General features: G+C 35.9%; 2 protein-coding genes and 1 non-coding gene across 3 annotated transcripts; all 3 read right to left on the reverse strand.

Annotated features, from left to right (window-relative positions):
* Nucleotides 1–276: 276 nt before the first annotated feature.
* On the reverse strand, nt 277–383 carry LOC127133925 (small nucleolar RNA R71). Its single transcript, XR_007807722.1, has one exon. It is a non-coding gene; the product is annotated as a small nucleolar RNA R71 (small nucleolar RNA).
* A 4,929-nt stretch (nt 384–5,312) lies between these two features.
* On the reverse strand, nt 5,313–5,834 carry LOC127131316 (uncharacterized mitochondrial protein AtMg00810-like). The gene has a single exon (XM_051060241.1). It carries the CDS (start codon nt 5,832–5,834, stop codon nt 5,313–5,315), a length of 522 nt encoding a protein of 173 aa, XP_050916198.1.
* A 3,814-nt stretch (nt 5,835–9,648) lies between these two features.
* Nucleotides 9,649–10,854, reverse strand: LOC127127751 (F-box/kelch-repeat protein At3g23880). The gene has a single exon (XM_051057021.1). It carries the CDS (start codon nt 10,830–10,832, stop codon nt 9,705–9,707), a length of 1,128 nt encoding a protein of 375 aa, XP_050912978.1. The 5' UTR covers nt 10,833–10,854; the 3' UTR covers nt 9,649–9,704.
* Nucleotides 10,855–24,058: the final 13,204 nt, after the last annotated feature.

Below are 24,058 nucleotides of genomic sequence, written 5' to 3' on the forward strand. Positions count from 1 at the left end.
ATAGTTTTCTAGTTTGATGATTGATGATTTGAACCTGTATGTGTCCATATTCGTCAAATTTTGCGACACCTTAAAGATGGATGGAGCGTGTAGCGAAGCAATCTGGCTATGACTATTCACATTGTCCCTTAGTGTCAGAGCCAAAACTTGGCTATATTCTTTTCCCTCGATTTCCATTATGACACGGAATATTCTTTTCCCTCGATTTCCATTATGACACGAAATGAGCTTAAAGTCGTGTTCCTCACATTATACTTCCCTCCAAGAAAAAAAACAAAGCTAAGAAACCAAATAACTTTCTGTAAGCAAGAAGATAAGGAATCTTGCTTCGAAGTTTGAGAGTGATTTAAGGAAATGTTGAGGTTGTTTCCACACCATGGATTGGAGGGACAGATGATTTTCCATAATTTTATAATGGCATATCCTTTAATCCACGGGGATGGCTTTAGAGGAAGTTGCGGGAGGGGAATTATTGAACAAGTGTATAAATGAGGACTACGCCCATATTGAATGCATATCGCATAATCATTACTAGTGGAGAATCGGGCATGTCCTTTTTGAAAGAGCAACATAAATAATAAGACAAATGAGAGTGAGAAATCACAACCTCCACGTGAAGGTATTGGAAGAAGAACAACAAAAACATTATATACCTCCCCCACCATATAAGTCTCATGTCCCACTACTGGAGAGATTTGTAAAAACCAAGATTGAAGAGGAGTTTAAGAAGTTTGTTAAGATCTTGAAAAAGATGTATATCAACATTCCTTTCACATGTAATTATCCCAAATTACACCTTATGTTAAATTTCTTTAGTAAATTCTATCGAACAAGCAGAAACGGGAATATAAAGAAATTGTAGTCCTTAGACAAGAGTGCAATGCTATGATAAAAAATAAGATGTTGTCTAAATTGAAAGTGTTTGGTGAGAATATGGGTAATAAACGGTCTATAGGGGTGAATATCCCTCCCAAGTTAAAAATTCATTTGAATTTTTTTTATCATCGTTTCAAAAAAGAGTTTATTTTACGTGGCAGAAGCAAATTCAGGGTTAAAGAGATTATGCTTATTGATTGAAAAATCACACAAAATTGTCAAACTAATCGTATTGCAAAATCGTCCAATTTCACAAGAAGTGTTATCAAATAATTTTCAATCACGCATAATATTTTACTATCAAATTTTTTAGACTTAATCGACACGGAGACAAGGTGGAATTACCAATTGTGACACAACATACAACTTATGCAATATCAACAACTTCGGCCCACTTTCTTATGACCATGTTACATGTGTGGAGAGAACTTATACGAGGTTCGACGATATTGAACATGTGTTTGGCATTCAAACGAGCTCGACACATCCTGCCATATCTTTAGGGATAAGTCATCTACCACACTCCTTAATTAAACAGGGCCATGTGAGTCATATCCCAGAATATAGCCTTAAGGTTTTCTGCACTTCGCTAACTACATCTTGCTATATCTTTTCTAGTGAATCATCCATCTTCGAATCCAAAATATGATATCTAGTCTAACTTTATCATAATTTATCAATTGAGCGAGAATCTAGAGCATTTAACTTGAAACACTCCTAATTAAACCTAGAACCTTCAATATCATATTGTCAAAACTGCCCTTGATGGAAACTAAAATGAAATTTACATTTAAAATTTTCAATAGGCAAAATGAAATTTCTAGTACATACAAAAATTTTGGTAGTGTATTATAAATTTCTGGTATGTTACAAATAATTTCGGAAATTTGAAATTTGCATGTTGATACCGGAAATTTCAACCCTAATAAAATTTCAGGTAGTATTATTTGTGTGAAATTATAAATGCTCGGGATAATACCGACAGTTTTGGATGGTTGTGATTGCAAGCGACATGCTAAGAACAGAAGTCGTCTAGAATCTGCCGTCGATAGGGAGATGGAACAACGAGGAGACATCATTAAGAGTGATAGCCATCTCCCCAAACAGAAGATGAAATGAAAATGTCTCTTTGTGCCATCTCTCAACAAACACAGTATCTGGCTGGACCACCTCATCAACAACCACCCCAACAACCTCTCCAGGTCCAGCAACCTCCTTAACAACCACCCCAACAACCTCCCCCACAAACATCTTCAACAACCTCCTTAGTAACCTCTCTAATAACATCTCCAGTAACAATCACATCCCCAACCTCCTCCGCCATCTCATCTCTGGGTTGCTCAACTAATCGTACCTGACGGAGTCAAGTGTAACGAGGTGCGCGGAACCCACTCTGCTCATCCAACTGTTTCCGGTGTGAACCGGTTGGAACCACTCGTCTAGTCCGTATTAGGGAAGACTCACCATCAACAGCCCTAGTCTGATCTTCCGCTCTATCGATAGCTCTGCCTACTATAGTGACGTCTTTGCCTCTATATTTCACTACAAAAGAAGGAAAAATTAAATAAATAAATAAAAGGGGGGGAAATGCAACTATTAAAAAGTTCACAATTTCTGGTATGGAAATAGATTTTGTATCCATATCGAAAATTTTAAATTTTATAGTAAATTTTTGGTAAAAAAAACCTAGTATTTATAACTAAATTCATTAAAAACAAAAGGATAATGAAATTAGTGATAGTATTATTCTCATAATACATAAGTGCATCTGATAAAAGTAATCATAATTTAGAAAAACAAATATTTCTCAATACAACGTATATTACAAATTGAGAAGAAATTAAAATAATAAATAGATTTTAAATAATCAAAGATAGAAGAATTTTCGATAAACCAAAAGGGATTTTATATCGGAATTTTTGAAATTTCTGATAAAATATTAAGCCTTACTACTTGAAATTTTGAAATTTCCGATACAAAATATTGGAATTTTGAAATTTATGGTTAAAACTTTACTGTTTTTGAAATTTCTGATAGTTGATTCAATATTTTTGGTATCGCCCCAGAATTTTTAAAACTCCGCTTCAATAATGTAAAATTTGAAAATGGATGAGGTGATTTTGCAAGGACAATGTTGTCTTTTCATACGTCTTGGAGGGTGTCCCGTTTAATTGGGGTGGGGTGGTAGATAGAATTCTTGAGAATCTATGAACAAAATTTTGAACAAGGTAAGAATACAATGAACTCAAACTTTATTGATATTGCAAACTTTAGTCGATAATTAAAACAGAAAATTGAGGTTGTATAAGTAGCCTTACATGAAACTGCCTAAAACTGAAACTCCTAATTTTCAGCCCTCTATGCTAAAGAATAAGACTTACTTAAACTACTCCTTTTGACTAGGAATTTATTAACTGACTAAAATTCAAATATTAATTAAAACAAATATTAATATTTCAACAATTCCTCCCCTAAACTAAGCATGCATACTACATTTTAGTTTAATCTTCTGCTGCTTGTACTTTCAGCTGCTTCCGAATTTTCTCAAATTGGTCCAACTTCAATGGCTTGGTCATGATATATGCAAGTTGATCATTTGTTCAACAGAACTCCATATTAACAACTCCATCCTTAGTTAGATTTCTCAGAAAATGAAATCTCACGTCTATGTGTTTACTTCTCCCATGAAAAACTGGATTTTTGGCAAGCTTAATGGTAGAAGAATTATCGCAAAACATTGTAACACAATCAGATTGATAACCTTTAATTTGTTTTAGAATGTGTTGCATCCAAATACACTGGCAAGCACGGGATGCAGCTGCTACGTATTCGGCCTCAATTGTAGAAAGAGTAACTATTAGTTGCTTCTTAGATGCCCATGCAACAACTGAAGGAGAAGAGCGATCCAAAATGCAACGGAATTTAAAAATTTCTCCTTTAGTGATCCTTACAAATAGGAATGATCAGTGATAGAATCGTTACCTCGTGTGGCGATTGAAACCTTTGATGCAGATCTACGGAGCGATCACGAACGTTGAATGGTGACAACGCCTTTACTCAATCCACACGAATGGATTCCTTTAATCTTAGTGCTAGCTGCTACGAATGAAGGCTTTGAGTGAGTGAGAGAGAGAGAGAGAGAGAGAGAGAGAGAGAGAGAGAGAGAGAGAGAGAGACAGACAGAAACGAAATTTTTCAACTAATCAAATGCATCTGCACAAGGGTTCTATTTATAGAACCACTTGTGTGGGCTGCAAGCTAAAAAGTCCACTTAAGTGTATGTGGTCCATATCTTATGATATGCCAAAATCACTTAAGTGCGTGGTACCTTACCATATTTCGTATTCTACTTAAGTACACCGTACCTTACGATATTCTACAATTCACTTAAGTGCATCGTACCTTACGGTGTACCTTAGTTACTCTATCTCTCATCAATCTATCCTTTTGTGTGTGACCCTGTAGGTTTTCGCGGCATTGGCAATTATATTAAATCACGTATTTAACATAATAAACAGTGAGCGGTATCTAGCAACACATCACTGCTACCCAAGACACGAAAATGTCATGTGATCTGACAAATCCTTTTGTGATAATACTTATGTGTATAATTACCCTTTTGCCCTTATGTCTATATTGAACACAAGGCATAGACCGTGTCATCCTTGTCCAGTTCAATATTGGGCTCATAGACATTTATCCTGTTACGCAGGATGGGTAAATTCCATCTAGGTCACTCATGTCCCTCAGCATGTTTCGTGGAGCATCCATCAACTGTCTTTATGGTCATTCAGTTACGGACAATGTTTGATCAGCAATAAGGCACTCGACTCTACATTTAGGGTCCATAGTGGTTTCAGGTCGAAGGGTGGTATACACCAATATCACCATGAGAATAACTTATGACACTTTGCATAACATTCTATATAGTATTCTCATTGCGGGTCAATCCAGTATAAATATTACTCTTAATATTCATATTTATGTTTAAGACTTGATAACTCCTTATCCATGATCCATGAGATGTGATCATCAGTCTATATACATAATAGTCTTAATGCTTTAATGTTATCCCACTTTACAATAAATCTCGACTACAGATACTTTAAGAATAGTGTCCTTATGTTTAATGAAATCTCATGATTAAGTCACACTTGATACATTAAACGGACTAACTATTCTAAGGACTTTATTAAACAAACATAATAAAGAAAAAGCCTTTTATTATTAGTAAATAATTCGATACAAGTACCAAAAGTATTGGCCTCTAGGGCTTACACCAACAACAACTTCACCACTTAACATAAATACATAGCCTGAGGTACTTTTTCGGTCATCTATATCACCGACATAATCGTTGTCCGTGTAAGCTACTAACTCGTCCTTGCACCCTTTCCAGTAGAAGATGCCTAGATCAATTGTTGACTTAATATACCTTAAATTCGTTTGGCTACAAGCATGTGTACTTCCTTTGGATTTGACATGTACCTACTAATAAGACACACACAGTACATTAAGTCAGGTCTGGTTGTTGTCATATACATCAAACTCCCCACCATCTGCTTGAAAAGAGTTCCATCAACTTGTTTTCCTTCCTCTTCTCTTGACAGCTTAATACTTCCAAGGACTATGGGATTTTTTACTCCATTACAATTTCCCATGCCGAATCTCTCGAGAACTTCTCCTGCATATTTCTTCTGGCTTATGTGTATTCCTCTCGCATTTTGACGCACTTCAACTCCTAAGAAGTACTTCATTTCTCCTAGATCAGTCATCTCGAATTCTCTTTTCATAGAATTTTTGAATCCTTGCATCATGATCATATCATTACCAGTAAAAATAAGATCATCAACATAAAGACTTACAATTAATATTTTCTCTTTTTCTTCTTTTATGAACAAAGTGTATTCATAGCAGCTCCTTTTGAAACCTTCATTGAGGAAGTAGCTTTCAATCATGCTAAACCATGCTCTTGGAGCCTGCTTCAACCCATAAAGTGCCCTCTTCAGTTTGTAAACTTTGCCTTCCTCCCCTTTTACTTCATATCCTTGCGGTTGTGATACATATATGTTCTCATGCAGCTCTCCGTGCAAAAATGCACTTTTGACATCCAATTGGTAGAGTTTTCAGCCATTTCTTGCTGTTAGAGCTATCACCATTCGGATGGTATCCTATCTTGCAACCGGGGCAAAAACTTCATCGTAGTCTACACCTTTCTTCTGTGCATAACCCTTGGCCACCAAGAGAGCTTTGCACTTGCTAACTTCACCGTTCTCATCCAGCTTTGTTCTGTAGATCCACTTTACACGTATTATTTTTGCTTCTGAGGGAGGTTGAACTAGCTCCCAGGTTTGGTTCTTTTTTATTGCCGATATTTCCATGTCCATGGCATCTCTCCAATTTTTCTCTTTCACTGCTTCTTCATAATAAATTGGATCAGTAGACATAAACATAAGAAAATTTTGTGCCTCATCTTCTGATAATTCACTTCCACTTGTATAGTCCTGAAGGTAGATTGGAGTTTTTCTTGTTCTCTTCGCTAAGGTTGGTGGAGTTGTCGCTTTATTTGAAGAGGAATCCTCAGTTTCTAAGTGTTCTTCTTCTTATTCACTAGTGGTATGTTCATCTTCATGTTCATCTAATTCCTCAAGTGCTTCCTCATAGGATTCACCTCAATCAAGTACATCACTTTCTGATTTTGCATTTGTCCTCCCCCAATTCCATCAGCCATCTTCCTCAAATATTACATCTCGATTGATTGTTACCTTCATAGTTAAAGGATTTATCATTTTGTATCCTTTTGATTTCTCGATGTATCCAATGAATACTTGCTTTTGGCTTCTAGCATCAAGTTTGAATCTTCTAGCTTCTAGTACATGAATGTTTCCTACACATCCGAACACTTTAAAATGTTCGACGTTGGGCTTGAAACCACTCCAACACTCTTCTGACGTCTTGTCTTTTACAGCAGATGCAGGGCTTCTGTTGAGCACATGGCAGGTCCATTTTGTGGCTTCTTGCCAAAACATTTTGGGTTGTCTCTTCTCTTCCAATATGTAGCGTACCATATTCATAATTGTACGATTCTTGCACTCAGCGACTCCGTTTTGTTGAGGTGTATAAGCTGTTGTCAATTGTCGCTTAATTCCTTGAGCTTTACAGAAGTTTGAAAATTATTTGAATTGAATTCTCCTCCTCTATTTGTTCTTAAACAACACAAAGCTAAACTTGTTTCCTTCTCTGCCGTGGTTTTAAATTCTTTGAAAATAGTGAAGGCTTCACTTTTCTCATTTAGAAAGTAAACTCAAAATTTTCGACTGAAATCATCAATGAATGTCAGTATGTACCTTTTGTTTCCATGTGATTCAGGAGAGATTGGACCGCATATATCCGAGTGAATAAGTTGCAGTTGTTGTTTGGCTCTCCAGATGCTTTTCTTGGGAATAACTTCTCGATAATGTTTTCCGACCATGCAGCTTGTACAGATTTTTGATGAAGCATTCAATTTTGGAAGCCCTCTGACCAATTTCTTGTTATGCAACAACACCAAATTCTTATAGCTCAAATGACCAAACCTTTTATGCCATATTTCACCAAGGTTATCAACATTTTCTTTGAAACATGTAGACGTTGATATAAGAATGTTTGTTATCACAAGGAACATTATGTTGGTGGTCATCATGCTTTCCATTATGCAGCCTCTGTTCGGATGATACAACTTGCAAACTCCATGCTTAATTACAATTGTGATGTCTCGATCTTGGAGTTGTCCAATACTTAGTAAATTGTTGCATAATTCATGAATAAAAAATACGTCGCTTACAGTTTGAGTGCTTCCTCCGAACACCAATCTGATGTTTCCTTTTCCCATTACTTCTAGCTTTGAGTTATTTCCAAGCTTGACTGAGTTCCTGGAGCTTTCATCCAACTGTACGAACCATTCCTTGTTTCCGGACATATGATTTGAACATCCGGAATCAAGAAACCATACTCCCTCTTTCTTGTTTTGATGAGAATTTGCTTGTGCCATCAGCAACATCTCTTCATCTTCGTTAAAATCAACATAATTTTCTCTTTTCTCCCATGTTGGACACTCATACTGATAGTGTCCCAAATTATGACACTTGTAGCATTCCACGGAAGCCCTACTTGTAAATGGTCTGTCTCTACCTCTTCCTCGGTCTCTCATTATGCCTCTGCCTCTGCCTCTTTCGTAACACTCCTCGTGTGTCACCTTCAATGCCTGCTCCTCCTCATTTGAACCTTTCATTCTTTGCTCATGGATAAGGAGGTTGCTTTGGAGTTCATCAACAGTTAGAGTTTCCACATTGTTAGACTCCTCAATGGAGCACACAACATAGTTGAATTTTGTCACAAGAGGCCTCAAAATTTTTGACGTAATATCGTTTTCTTTCACAGTCTCTCCACAAGCTTTCATCTGTTTTGCTATGGAAAGAGCTCGTCCAAAGCATGCATTGACAGATTCTCCCTCTTTCACCTTTAGTACCTCGAACTCGGTCTTCAAACTTTGAAGTTGAGCTTTCTTCACTCTAGTTAAACCTTTGAACTTTTGCTTCATCGAGTCCCATATCTTCTTTGAGGTGTCATCATTTAGTATTGTCTCCAGAATTTCTCTATCAATGGCTTGATAGAGATAATTCTTCACCTTTTTGTCCTTCAGCTTCTATTCTGCAATTGTTTTTGTCTCCTCATCAGTGGGCTTTCAGTTTTGTGGACTAGCAGTCACTTCATCCTCAACCAAGTTCCACATCTCTTTAGATCTGAGGAAGTTCTCCATCAGCTTTGCCCAATACTCATAGAAGCCATCAAATTTGGGAATAGTTGGTTGCATAAATTTGTTGCTACTGCTATCTGTCATTCTCAAGAATTTCTTTAAATTCTCTATCTTTCTCTGATCAGGCCTCTTTGATGAGGCTCTGATACCAATTGTTGAACAAGGTAAGAATACAATGAACTCAAACTTTATTGATATTGCAAACTTTAGTCGATAATTAAAACAGAAAATTGAGGCTGTATAAGTAGCCTTACATGAAACTGCCTAAAACTGAAACTCCTAATTTTCAACCCTCTATGTTAAAGAATAGGACTTACTTAAACTACTCCTTTTGACTAGGAATTTATTACCCGACTAAAATTCAAATATTATTTAAAACAAATATTAATATTTCAACACAAAAAATGCAGGCCTTTATCTGTGCTTTCCTTCTGTCTCTTGTAGCTAAAGTTAGCACAATTTTTTTCTTCTATCTTTGATTATTTAAAATCTATTTATTATTTCAATTTCTTAATATAGCGTTAGAATTGAGAAATATTTGTTGTTTTTCTAAATTATGATTACTTTTATCAGATGCACTTCTCTATTATGAAAACAATACAATCACTGATTTCATTATCCTTTTGTCTTTGATGAATTTAGTTTAACAAATGATTAGTGCATGTAATGTACATATCTTAGATGTGTTAAATCTTATAAAGTGGTTTACTTTGATGAGTCTGATTTGGTGGTATAAGTAATTAAGCCCTTGTCATGTCTAACTCTATATCAGGTTATGGAAGCCAAAGCAATGTGAATTCAGAAATTTTAGAAACAAATGAAGCGTGGTGTCTTGTTATATCCTCTTTTATGATAGAGGAACATAAACTATTGACAGGACAGAATAACAATCATGTGATTAAAACAACAACAAAATAAGAGAAACAAATAGAACCTTGATGAAAAATTACACAAATTCTTCACAATACACTGCCATAACCAAGAATCTCAACCTCGATGAAAATCTGAATTTAAGGAAACAAATACTTAAACATCAACAGGAAACCAAACTTTCAACATAATTCTCACACCACCAAGGTATAGAGAAATTCTCTACTCTCTTATCTCTCCGGTTATAGAGAATTGCTCGCCTAGTAACTACGTTTGTCAATAATACAGTATCATTCTTCTCCGAAAGACATAGTGGCAACAAACGAAAGTCCTCTACAGAAAATCGATAATTTAGTTGAAGTTGAAGATTATGATAACTAATTTTAAGAAATTGAGTCCAACAATCGTCCACTCCACATTCCTTCATTTGCCATATAACAAAATGAGTTCGTTTGGAATCATGGGATAAACAAAGACAATCTTCTAACACACTTAAATTCGGCGCAACAAATGGCACTTCATTGAAATCCTCTGGAGGATGGTGCCCGTAAAGAATCTCCGAATCCAAATCAATTGAAATAATTGCAATTTGCTTAGGAGTAATAATCTTGTAATCATATTCATAATCCGTAACATAGATATTGGTTATTTCCAACCAAAAAACACTGCCACTCATATACACAGCAGAGCTAGAACAAGTCACATAACAATTTGGAATATCTCTCCAAGTATTATCTTGCAAAGTGAAAACCCTAACATTTGTTCTCGTTAACGCCACCACCTTATATGTGTTGGTTGATTTACAATAACCGAAAGTGAAATGAAAAGAGAAAACTACATTGTTATTATGAAGTAAACCTAACCTTTGCGATATTATTCTGGTGGCCGGGTTCCAAAATCGGAACCACATCTCAGTGTTCCCATCGACGTAAGAACGGCCTACCAAACATAGCAAACCATTGCATGAACCAACTAACTCTTCGTCTCTCAATTGATAGGTTGGAAGTGTGGAAACGATTGGAGGATTCTCGAACATACGAAGAGATGTGAAGGAAACAACGCTGCCGTTAAAGGATACCAGCGTGAAGTTGGCTTTTTGTGAAGATCGATGAAGGTGTAATTTGACGAAGGTGGGATCGGAGATGAAGGAATTCCATGACTTACAGACACATCTGAATCGGATAAGTGCCTTTACGGTAAGATATGGTAACATCTCTGTAATAAGTTCGTCGGGAACGAATGTCGTCGACGTTGAAGCGTTCCGAGAGTGAGATGGAGTAAGGAGGCTCATCTGAGTGAGTGTTTCCGAGAGATGAAACGTTCGAACCCTAATAACAGAATATATAATGTTCATATTTTTAAAACATATATATAGCCTTTAATTTGTTTTATTTTGTTTTCTTTTTTAAAGAAATATTGTCTTTTATTTTTTATACTCTTATAATTACGTTTTTTTTAATATTTTCATTTTTTATTTTTTATTGTGTTAATATTTTGGCTTTTAGGAGGAAGGTTTTTTTATATAAATATTTTCATGTTATTCTTTTTATTGTGTTAATATTTTGCCTTCTGTAAAGAAGGGTTCTGCTAAGTGGAAAGTTAATTAAAATCCTGCTACCATCGTTACTCACTCCGTCTCATATGAATAAATTTTGGTTGTTTATAATAAATTTTAGTTTTTTAAAATATAAATTTTTAAATAAATTTATTAAACATTAAAATGTGATCACTTTATTATTCATAATTTAGGGCTTTAAGATTACGAAAAGGTGGATGAAAATTCTAATGCGATGCCGATGTGATCATTACCGCTACCATCGTTAGTCACTCTGTCTCATGAATCCTCGTTGTTAAAGTTCTTACAACTTTATGTATCTTAAAATCTTCACATAGTTAAGCTTAAGAAAGCAAGAACTAAGGTCGTGAGAATGCCAAAGTATCCTAGCGTTCGACGATTCTTCTACTCGTTCATGTGGATATATAGATTTATCTGTTTCCTTGTGTACTTGTTAAATAGTACATATTTGTGGCATCCCTTCTATGGCTAGCTCACGGCGGTGAGCAGCCGTATTTTGAGGTGTTTTTGACTATGAAGAGATCAAGTTCAATTGAGGTGAAAATCTTTGTATCTTTTAGAATATTCCATGTGTATATCTGAGTTGTCTCTTCAATCCTAGAGTTGAGGTATTTATACAGGCTTATGGGCCTAGATTTCGGGAGACTCCCGGGAAATAGTAATTGCTCCACTTTTACTGGAGAAATTGTTGACTACCTAATTCTTAGGGATCAGTGACATGATTTCCTGCACAGGTGGTTATAGGTTATTGTTTACTGTTATTTTTGGTAAATCATATCACAAGTTTTCGTTCACTTAAGGGATTAAACTAAAAAAATCCTATGGACGGCTTGTACAAAACAAATTGATGAAATGTGTATGTGTTTGCGTATTAATGTTTGAATTTAAAGAAATTTGGTAGAAATTCCAATAAGAACAATGCAGAAATGTTCTAAGAACTAAGGGTGACAAACAGGCATGTCCGTCCAATTTAAGTTCGTCCCACAAAAACCCGTAAAAAATGGGGCGAGGTGGGGCAGGCATATTTGAGAGTGTGGGTTTAAAACCTTGTTCTGTCCCATATAAAAGTGGGAGTGGGTGGGCCCGCGGGCATTGCATTTTTTAGGCCTACAAATTACAAAATTGTATGTAAAATCTCGTGCTTGCAAAAACAAAGAGGCAGGGAGGGGCAAACACATTAAAGGTAATAGACTTAAAACCTTGACATGTCCCGCGAAAAAGTGTGGGAAAAACGGACATGCCCGATGGGTCGGGTCCGCTTTGCCACTCCTATTAAGAACTAAAGTAAAACAAAGAACATAATAAAAGTAATTAAGTAAAAATGATTGGATTAAGGAATTAAAAGGCGGATAAAGATTCATCCATGTTTTCTCACAAACATTTTTCTCTCTGTGACTTAGATACTCGAGTTCCATAGATAATACTAATAAAAATTGTGAACCTTTATTACATGAATGGAATCAACTTATATACTAAACACATCACTAACCGTCGATAACGGTTAAAACTCTAATATCCGACATGTACACCATTATTTGGCCATTTGTCATCTGTTTTTCTCCCACATGTCTTCAATTCTTGAACTGTTAGCAAATTGCTACTAATGTCGACAACTACCCCCAAATCTTCTAACTGCTTTTTGTCAAAAACATCTTCAAGTCTTCTAACTTCTTCTATCGAGAATCAATTTGTTTCACGTAAACTACTCGTGATTTTGGCATCGAAACATGATTGAGTTACTTGTGTTTTAACTTGTGTATTTATTTCATTACCCTCATTCCTATCAAATATGCCAAATCACTGCAAAAATTCCGAGATTCTGAACATATTTTGAAGAGAGAGTGATCTTAATATTATGGATTTGTTCTTGAGACTTCTCCAACTAGGCTCAATGGGTCTCTAGGTCATATAATCTTTGAAACCCGTGAATATAATAAGTATCAAAACTCTTGGTAGATGAATCAAACTCACTACCTCAGTCGAAGTAATCAACATGTTGAAACCATAACAAAGTCATTTTATACTTAGTAATCTCATACCTTTACATCACACTTTCATGTAGAAAATATTAAACTAAAATTCCCAAACCAACAGTTATGCATGTGCAACCCCTCATGTTTACCATCAGGGCCAGCAACCAGCGGAGTGAGGTTATAGCTTGGCTCCATACTCTGGGGCGATCTCCTTATGGGGCTTGGCGCAATATTGCCTATTCATGAGCTCTTACAAATATATCACTACACAGTCCCTCAAGTGTAAGGTCTTGGGGATGGTCGAAGTGCTTTTAGACTTATCATCTCTCTCGATTAAACCCTTCAGTTAAGAGTGAGTCCCTCGGTTAGGGATGAGTCCCTTAGTAAGGTGCAATTCCCTCAGTTAGGGTGAATAATCACCTCTCTGCAAAGTGTCCCTTAGTAGCTTGTGTGTCAGTTGAGGAATGTCAAACATCATTTAAATGATTTAGAGACGTCAAAATGTCATTCAGTAACGAAAGCTTGATCATTTAGCAAGAAAGGAGTGTGTATTGCATTTAATGCTGCTTATGATGATTTTCTTGGGGAAACCCTTTATAGTTTATTTCCTTACATATATATGCAACACGTGGAACTCCTTCCACTCTCTATAACAGTTTTGCTATTATGCATGTATATTGCTTATGTTATTGGTTTTCTCCTATAAAGGGTATTGGCTTACTTTTCAGGAAAAACATTTTCCTCTCACTTCCTTTTTGGAATTTATGTTATGTTTAGTCAAAGAAAATCCATATACGCAGTGATGCGTCTTCAAGTTTGGATAGGAGAGATTCCGGGATTTGTTAGTCCTTCGGGGATTTAAGCATTGCAGTTTTTAACCTCTTCCCTCCCGTCTAGGACTTATGGGCAAGAATAAAGTGTGTTCATGTTCGAAACATTATGTCTCTATATTCTGACTCTAACATGATCACGAGGTTTCGTCAAGATATTGGGTTCTCCAATACAGGGCCCGAGGCGGATGTAATCATGGAACTCTATTCAGAAACGAAAAGAGAAAACATGGCCCCAAAGGCGTTTTTCCACTCCTTATGTTTACTTTTATCGCCTTGTTATCTATGATTTTTGGGGGTTCTAATACCCTTTATGCCTTTTGAGGTAGACTTCTTGGCGACCGCTAATGTCACTCCTCCCAAATCATGCCCAATGTGTTGAGCATCATCGAGGCCTTCAAGATCATTTGTTGTAATTTGGGTGTCCCTCTCACCATCGAGGTGTTCCTTTCTTTTTATATCGTAGAGAGTCTCTGTGCATATGGTTGGATAACTTTGCATTCTATGTCTGGTAGGCGTTTATTTGAACCTTATGCGGAGCCATATAAATATTGGAAGGACAAGTTTGTGTGGGTGTTTACTGGAATTTTTTATAAACAATCACGATTTTTAGTTCACTTGTAGGATCAAACTCGAAAATCCTAGACAATACTTTGTGTAAAATGTTTTAAGAGAATGTAATGGTGCTGGAAGAATTTCTAATGCAAATAATAAAAAAAGATAAAAGCGCTTAAATTAACAAAAGAAAGTAAAGAATTAAACAATAATAAAACAATTGAAATACTTGAATTAAAAATGGGACACACATTCATACATTTCCACAAAATCGTTATCCTAGTGAACCAGATGTATGAGTTTTAAAGAGAACAAAATGAAATGTGAACCCTGATTACAGAGTCAAAATTTGCTTATATACTTTATAAATTATCAACCGAGGCAAAATAGGATCAAAGAGAAAAAGAACATGCATGAACGGCTGAAAGGAAGAGTCCCTGGTACAAAACAAAAGCATGTTACACCATGTCCATAATTGAGGCCCTTCCCACCCATTCCTTGTTGATTTAGAGCCAAGAACCTTAGAGCATTGCGATCTGGCCATAATGAACTCTTGTTTTTTTTTCAACTATTTTATCTGATCTTTTATATTCTAGCAGTTATTTTTGAGTTGTAAAACATCATGAAGGCTAATTACACAAATTGATGGTTGCAATTATGTGTTATGGCCTATAAATAGCTAGAAACCTAAGAGAAAAGTCAGGTACTTTTCTATAATTCAATCTATATCTTATAATTTTTGTTTTCCTACATTTTATTGTATTGTTGTTGTTATATTAAAAGACTTCGTTGGAGCACCTTAATCATAATATTTTCTGCTTTTATTCAGGTTCCTATATTGTTTCTATTACCATTATCATTAGAATGCATGTTATGTTTGCTTGTGTGGTTTTGTCGATCATCATGTCTGAGTAGATGGATTTAGAATATGTGACATTAGGACTGACATGTCGACAAATTAGATATATGTTTCTTAAGTATTATTATAACGAGAATCGAAAAATTGTTTTGTAATTTTTGTTTTTCTTAAAGTAAAATATTCGTTATAAAAGTAGGAATGTACATATACATATTATTTATGCGTTGAAAGGGCATAAATGATTAACTCCGAAAATTCAAAAGTGTCTTAGAGTTAATTGAGAAAATGCTTTCCCTTTAAACAGGTCTCTAAACACACTAGTTGTTTTGCGAAACTAGGTGATTTGTGTGGATAGAACTTGGTAATGCGCTGATGAAAGTCGGCATTATCACTAAGTTTTGTCTTTTTTATTTACAAAAATGAAATTCTTGTTATAATTAATATAGGACTTGTATGAGTGAATTCGGTAGACAAGAATCGAAGTCTCATGCTCTTGTTTTCAATTGGTAAGAAATCACATTTTTTATTTTTTTCGTACTCAAAACTGCTAGAATTGATAGCTTTAGCTAAGCATCAAAACAATAGAAGGTAGTAATTTGATTTTTGACCTATGTGGACGATAATCTTTTACTAATTCGATATTATCATACACTTGCGGTATATGAATGAACTGTTAAACTTTTTCAATTCTCTCACTTATGTTAAAATCAAGCTTCTCATCCTCAAAAGAAGCATAATTTTCATATTTTACATCAATGGATGGATAGGTTTTGCTTCATCAAAATATATACGATCAAAGAAAAAAATGATTTTTAAGAATATCGATTCAGAGTGAGATTTACACAGAATAGAAAAGATGGATTGAAGAAAATCATACTTGTTTTCAAAAAAATACTCATAATTTATGTGGAAAGATGATTGTCCTTCCTCTTCATTTGGATACAAAACTTTTTCTCCCTCCTTTAGTTAGCTTCATAATGTTGTGTATCAAAAGAAACATGTGGAACGACTTTGTGCTCCATAGGATAACTTTTATAACAAAGTACACTTTCCCTTTCTCCAATTTGCTTTTCTGGACAATTAGGATAAATATATGGTTTGAAAATTTTGAATAAAGAAGAGGGTGCCTTAATTGATGTTGATCGATTGATTAAATGATGTGATTTGTGAGTATTGATAAAATAGAATATTTTGTTATAATTATTCATAATTAGTTTCCTATAATTATGTTGTATCATAATTAGATAGTTGACCAAATGTTACACATTGATGTATATATATATTCTATTCAAATCAATGAGAAGGACACAATTTCCATTATCTTACATGGTATCAATCCTAACCGACCCCTCTCTCTAAAAAAAAAAAAAAAACGCAAACGCAAAAACGTGTTTCTTCTTCTCCCTCATTACAGTTCGCCGCTGCATGCTTCTTCTCCCTCATTGAAGTTTGTCGCCGCAACAGGACTACCGTACTTTGTACCGCCACCGTCGAACACGAGAACCACCTTATTCTCTCACCTTCCGCCTCTTTTCGCTTCGCCGTCGTCGCACTTGTAGCCATGTCTGAATCAGACCATTCAAAACACAATGACGCCGATACCCACAAATCCGTCGATACTGGTGATTTCGACCAGCCCAAGAACACCACGTTTCGAGATTCCAAATTGGAGTTTCATACCGCTCTTGCCGCCTTCAATATTAGGAACCACATTCCTATTATTCTTGATATGAAAAAAGATCAATATGGTATCTGGGCCAAGCTTTTCCGCATCCATGCTCACTCACATCGAGTCTTGCATCACATTGTTCCATCTATCGAAAAAAAGCCACCAGCCATTACCGACGCCAACCATGAACAATGGTCCACTCTTGATGCCACCGTTCTTCAGTGGATTTATTCCACTATTTCTACCGATTTGCTGACCAATATTCTAAAACCCAACTCCACTACAATGGAAGCATGAAATTGCTTGGAAGATATTTTTCAGGACAACCAAAATGCTCGAGCTGTCACTCTTGAGCAAGACTTTTCTAACACTCGTACGGAGGATTTTCCTAATGTCTCAGCTTACTGTCAGCGTCTTGAGATGCTTTCTGATCAGTTGAGAAATGTCGGCTCCCCTGTCAACAATCATTGTTTGGTCCTTCAGCTGATCTCTGGTCTCTCAAAAGCTTACCGCAGTGTTGCTACTTTGATTCGTCAGAGAAACCCTCTTTCGATATTCTATCAGGATCGTTCCATGCTCACTTTGGAATAAGAGGGTATGGCTAAGATGGCAAACACAGACTCTCGTGCTGCTATGCACACCACTCAACCGAAACCTACTGAAGACACCTCTCAGTGTGGTAAACGCCGCCCCGACAACCGTTCTCGCTCCCTATGGCAACCAGGGTCGTGGAGGGGGACGTGGTAACCGCAGTGCACCTCAGTTTGGAGTTCCCAACACTCCCTCACCTTGGTCCTCTCCTCCTTGGCAATAGCAACAGCAGTACCTAACCTGGAAACCATGGGGTTGGACTTCAGCACCATGGACTATGCCACCGTGTTCGTATCCCACCTCTCAGTGGACACGCCCTGCCGGTCCTCCTAAGCAGCCAGGCATTCTAGGACAGCGTCCTCAAGTGTATGCAACCTCTACCTCATCTCAGATACCGACAGACATTGAGATTGCAATGCACACCATGTCACTCCACACTCCTGACAATCAGTGGTACATGGACACGAGCGCAACATCTCACACAGCCGCATCACAAGGTAATCTCTCGTCTTATTTTCCAGTAAGTAATTAAAATCAGAAAGTCATTGTAGGCAGTGGCCATGGAATTCCAATTCACGGCACCGGACACACACAAATAACCACATCTCACCAACCATTTCACCTTAACCATGTCCTGCATGCCCCAAAAATTATTAAAAATTTAATTTCTGTGAGACGACTCACCACTGACAACAATGTTTATGTTTCCTTTGATCCTTTTGGTTTTACTGTCTCTGATTTTCAGACGGGGATCACCCTTCTCAAATGTGACAGTCGTGGAGATCTTTATCCAGTTACCCCTCTTCCTAGTTTTACCGGTCTCACATCCAGTCTTTGGCATAGTCGTCTTGGTCATCCTGGCGTGTCTGTTTTGAATTCCCTTTGCAAAAATAAGTTCATATATTGTGAAACTTTTAATTCTTCTGTCGTTTGTGACTATTGTGTTTTAGGCAAACACGTTAAATTGCCATTTTTTGATTCTCAAACTACGACTTTGATGCCTTTTGATATTTTACATAGTGATTTATGGACGTCTCCAATTTTAAGTTCTGCTGGTCATAAATATTATGTCTTATTCTTAGATGATTTTACAAACTTCTTGTGGACTTTTCCTATTAGCAGAAAATCTCATGTGTTTGAAACGTTCAAGTCACTTACTCAACTCATTCAAACTCAATTTTTGCAAAAAGTCAAAACATTTCAATGTGGCAATGGCAGTGAATATAATAATGAGCTTTTTCAAAAATACTGCACTGTCATGGTCTATTTTTTCGTTTCTCTTGTCCCCACACATCCTCACAAAATGGGAAAGCGAAACGCAAAATAAGAACCATTAATAATATGATACGCACTATGCTAGCTCATTCTTCTGTTCCCACCTCGTTTTGGCATCATGCTCTCCACATGGCAACTTACCTGTTAAATATTATTCCCTGTAAAACACTTCATAATCAGTCACCAACACAACTCATGTATCATCGTGATCCCACCTACACACATCTCAGAGTCTTTGGTTGTCTAAGTTATCCATTATTCCCATCATCTACCATTCATAAGTTACAACCACGCTCTACTCCATGTGTCTTCTTGGGTTATCCGCCGAATCATAAAGGTTATAAGTGTTTTGATTTGTCTAATAGAAAATTAATAATTTCGAGGCATGTTATCTTTGGTGAAACTCAATTTCCCTTCACCAAGATACACTCCCATTCACCTCACTCTTATCAATTCCTAGATGATGACATTCACCCCTACCTTATACATCAATGGCAAAATCAAATTTCACCACCTATTGCACATAACCAACTAACTCCCACAATCCCAATTGACCAACCACTATCCTCAATAAACCAACAATCATCATCTCCTACCTCTTCTATCAACACACCCATTACAATAAACTCTCCATCACCACCATCAATTCAACCGCATCCAGCTCCACCTACACGAACCATCACCACCCGAAGCATGAAAGGCATTGTCAAACCCCGCATGATATTTAACTTATCAATCTCTCACTCTGACCACACCATCTCTCCCATACCTAAAAACCCCAAACTAGCCTTATCAGACCCGAATTGGAAATCTGCAATGCAATCTGAATTTGATGCTCTTATTTGAAATAAGATGTGGGATTTAGTTCATCGTCCTTGTGATGCTAATCTTATTTGATGTATGTGGATTTTTAGGCATAAGAAAAACTCGGATGGCTCCTTTGAGCGTTATAAGGCTCGTCTTGTAGGTGATGGCAGGTGACAGGTTGCAGGTGTGGATTGTGATGAGACTTTTAGCCCCATGGTGAAACCCGCTACCATTCAAACAGTGCTTACCATTGCTCTCTCCAAATCCTGGCTCATTCATCAACTGGATGTCAAGAATGCCTTTTTATATGATGATCTTCATGAGACTATTTACATGCATCAACCATTGGGTTTCCGCGACCTCCGTCATCCAGATTATATATGTCGGTTGAAAAAGTCATTGTATGGTCTCAAGCAAGCGCCTAGGCCATGGTACCAACATTTTGCTGACTATGTCGCCACCATTGGTTTTCACCATAGCACATCAGACCACTCCTTCTTCATATATCGACAAGGTTTAGACATGACCTACACTCTGCTGTATGTAGATGACATCATCCTCATCACCTCCACTCAGGTCCCCCGCCAATCAATTATGTCACTCTTAGCATCTGAGTTTGCAATGAAGGATTTGGGCTCTCTGAGTTACTTTCTGGGTATTGCAGTATCTCGTCATCCTGATGACATATTTCTCACTCAAAGCACTTATGCATCAGAGATCATTGAACATGTTGGCTTAGCGTCCTGTAAACCATCAGCCACTCATGTTGACACCAAGTAGAAACTCAGCACCTCCTCCGACACTTCTTATGAGGATCCCTCCTTGTATCGGAGTCTTGCAAGGGCTCTACAGTATCTCACCTTCACTCGACCTGATATATCATATGATGTTCAACAAGTGTGTCTTCACATGCATGCCCCTCGCACGGAACACATGCTTGCTCTTAAGCGCATTTTGCATTATGTTCAGGGCACCTTACATTTTGGACTACACTTATCCCCATCTTCCATTACAAAGCTTATCTCCTACGATGACACTGGTTGGGGTGGATGTCCTGACACCAGACGTTCTACATCTAGTTACTGTATTTTTCTAGGTGACAACCTTATTTCTTGGTCTTCCAAAAGGCAGTCAACTCTCTCCCGTTCTAGTGTTGAAGCCGAATATATGGGGGTTGCCAATGTTGTCTCCGAATCGTGTTGGATTCACAATCTTCTCCTGGAACTCCATTTTCCTATTCCTCATGTCACTTTGGTGTATTGTGACAATGTTAGTGTCATTTATCTATCTGGTAATCCTGTGCAGCATCAGCGTACTAAGCATATTGAGATGGACATTCATTTTGTTCGGGAAAAGGTAGCTCGTGGTCAGGCTCGCGTTCTTCATGTTCCCTCAAGACATCAAATCGCAGACATCTTCACCAAAGGACTTTCTCGCATTCTCTTTGATGATTTTCGTACTAGTCTAAGCGTCTGTGAACCTCCCGCTTCAACTGCGAGGGTGTGATAGAATAGAATATTTTGTTATAATTAGTCATAATTAGTTTCCTATAATTATGTTGTATCATAATTAGATAGTTGACCAAATATTACACATTAATGTATATATATTCTATTTAGACCAATGAGAATGACATGATTTCCATTATCTTACAAGTATATATTGACATTAATATATTAATTACAAAATTGAGTCTTTGCATGAATAAACTTGTGAAACAGTAAAGAACATTTTAAGAAGCATAGTAGCATCTAAGTTTTTTAAATAGTGAGTTGATGAACCAAAACAACCATAAGATTCAAAGCAAACAAAAAACTTTCTCCCTAATCAATAAGAGGGATATTATTCCAAAAAAAAAGAAATGTTATATGCATAACCTATTATCAACACAATTGCTATTTAGAAAAAAAAATCATTAAAAATAATCAATAAATTATTCATGCATTCACACATTTAATATGTTTGTGATGGTTTAATTAAGATCTTATCATTCATATTTTTAAAATGTATACATTTCAATTTAAATAAAGTTACCCGTGATATTCATATTTAGGCTTAAATAGTATTTTGATCCTTATAAATTAATGATTTTTTTATTTTGGATCACATAATTTATTTATTTATTTTGTCTGAGTCTTTATATCTCACTTTTGTATTACTTTTAATTTTTAAAATTAAAATCCAAAAAAAAATTCAAAGAAAAATTCGAAGAAAAATCCATGGAAAATCGATTAATTTTGACTTTAAAAACTAAAATCAACACAAAAAATGAGATATAAGAACTTAGACCAAAATAAATAAATTATATAAATCAAAATCAAAACTCCATAAGTCTTATATTTAACTACATATTTTAATCATTATTATAAATAAATATAACTTATTTGATATATTTAACTGTCAATATATCTGGTTCATATATAAATTAGATACGGTCAAATATATAAAAAAAAATCAAATTTATTTGATAACGCGGAAAAATTGTAACAGGAGTAATTCCTATTTTCTTGCTGATATAATCTTGTGGCAACCTCTTATAGTCTTATGACGAAGAAAACAAAGGCAAGCTACAAAACAAGTAGCTATTGTTTTCTCACTTTGTAAATTTTTTTTATTATAAAGCCAAAGTTTAGCATATCCTTGCCAGCTTCTAGATTCTGAGCGTGGGCGTAAGATCCGAAGGAAAAACACAATTAAATGGTCTAAATTTTCGATCGAAAAAAACAACCACAGCACTAGTCAAATAAATAAAAAATCCTATAAATTTATTTAGCTTTTTTTATATTAATTTAATTCATTATTGAGTTTGTGCTGTGTAATGCAATAGATATGGTTAGTAGGGTCCACAAAAAGCTAATCTAACGTGGAGGTCACCGACATAAAGAACCACCTTTAACATCATCACACCATCGTGCATCCACGTAACCCACAACAACTGGCTCTTGTTTATTTTGTTCTATGGTAGTATAGCACAAAGAACTGAAAATAATTTTAATAATATAAAATAAATTATTTACTTTTAACTATTAATTTTATATAGTCAATTCACTTAAAACTAATTTTTTTCAACTCAAAACAACATGTGCTAAGAAAAGTCGTTAAATCATGATATTGTTTATCTTTTTTATAAGTTTTTAACAATGGGTCATTCTAAGACTTTTCAAGTTAATTCTACTCAAGCACCTAGAACACCAGGTCACATTTCACTATTTTTAGTATAATTAATATTGATCAAATCAATAGAAAAAATAGTGTTTCATTTCTAAGTACATGATTAAACTCAAATTTATGTACTTTTTAAATATTGATCTAATCATGTAATAAGGGGAGAAAAAAGTACATGGTTAGTAAACTAACTAAATGAATTTTTGTAAAAAAATAAAAAGTATAAATTTGCGGGAATACTACTAAAAATTTGTACTTTGAAATTAAACATAAAATAGAATATTATACAACACTAAACATAAGGAAATAGGGTCGAGTAGTTACACATTGTACTATATAGATATATAACAACACTAAATTCAACTACATTAAATCACCATATGGGCTAAAAGTCATGTGGCGTTTAAGGTGGAAAAAAAAAAGCAATCTTTTAAAATTCAGATCGTCATTGACTCGGTCAAGCTATTGAGTTATTGAATTATTGGTCGAATCGGTGAAGTATTAGTTAGATCGCATGACTTGAATTTTTGATCCAAATAATCTAATTTTTCAAAAAAAAAACCTAAAATAATCCACTTTTCAGATTATTTCTCAAACTACCCTATTTTGAAGAGGTGACGCCAGATGAATTGGCGTCTGCTCTTTAACTTAGAGAGGTGGCGTCAATTGGATTGGTTAATGCACCTAGTGCTGCCAATCCAATTGGCACCTTTGTGTTAAGTTATAAAGGAGGCGCCAATTGGTCTGACACCTATGTGTGTTTCATGATTTTTTTTTTAAATAATGTATATTTTAGATAAAAGTTGAAATCAGACCAATTGATATTAATATTAATATGCGTCTACATACGTTAATCAAAAAGACTAATGTCGTTGACCGGGATGACCTAACCGACCTCCGGTCCCACATCTCCTAGCTACCTGAACGCGTGGCCCTAACCCACGTTGATGATTCACCCCAGGTGTTTGAGTATTTAGGGGCCCATGAACATCAACATCACCTGCAGAAGATTGCCTAAGATATTCAGACAAATTTGCGTAGTCCTATGTATGCAATGAAGCGCTACCGTCATAACTGAGTTCGTGATCCATGCCAAAGTAGTTGGGTTGTGTTTGAGTTATTAGAGGGCGACCAGGACGGTTGAAGGGCGACATTGGTGTGAATGATGCATCGAGGAAATGTTAAAATGATTGTTGTGGTGTTTGGTAGAAATATGG

The sequence above is a fragment of the Lathyrus oleraceus genome, chromosome 3 (genome assembly GCF_024323335.1).
Source record: "Lathyrus oleraceus cultivar Zhongwan6 chromosome 3, CAAS_Psat_ZW6_1.0, whole genome shotgun sequence".
Classification (NCBI taxonomy): Eukaryota; Viridiplantae; Streptophyta; class Magnoliopsida; order Fabales; family Fabaceae; genus Lathyrus; species Lathyrus oleraceus.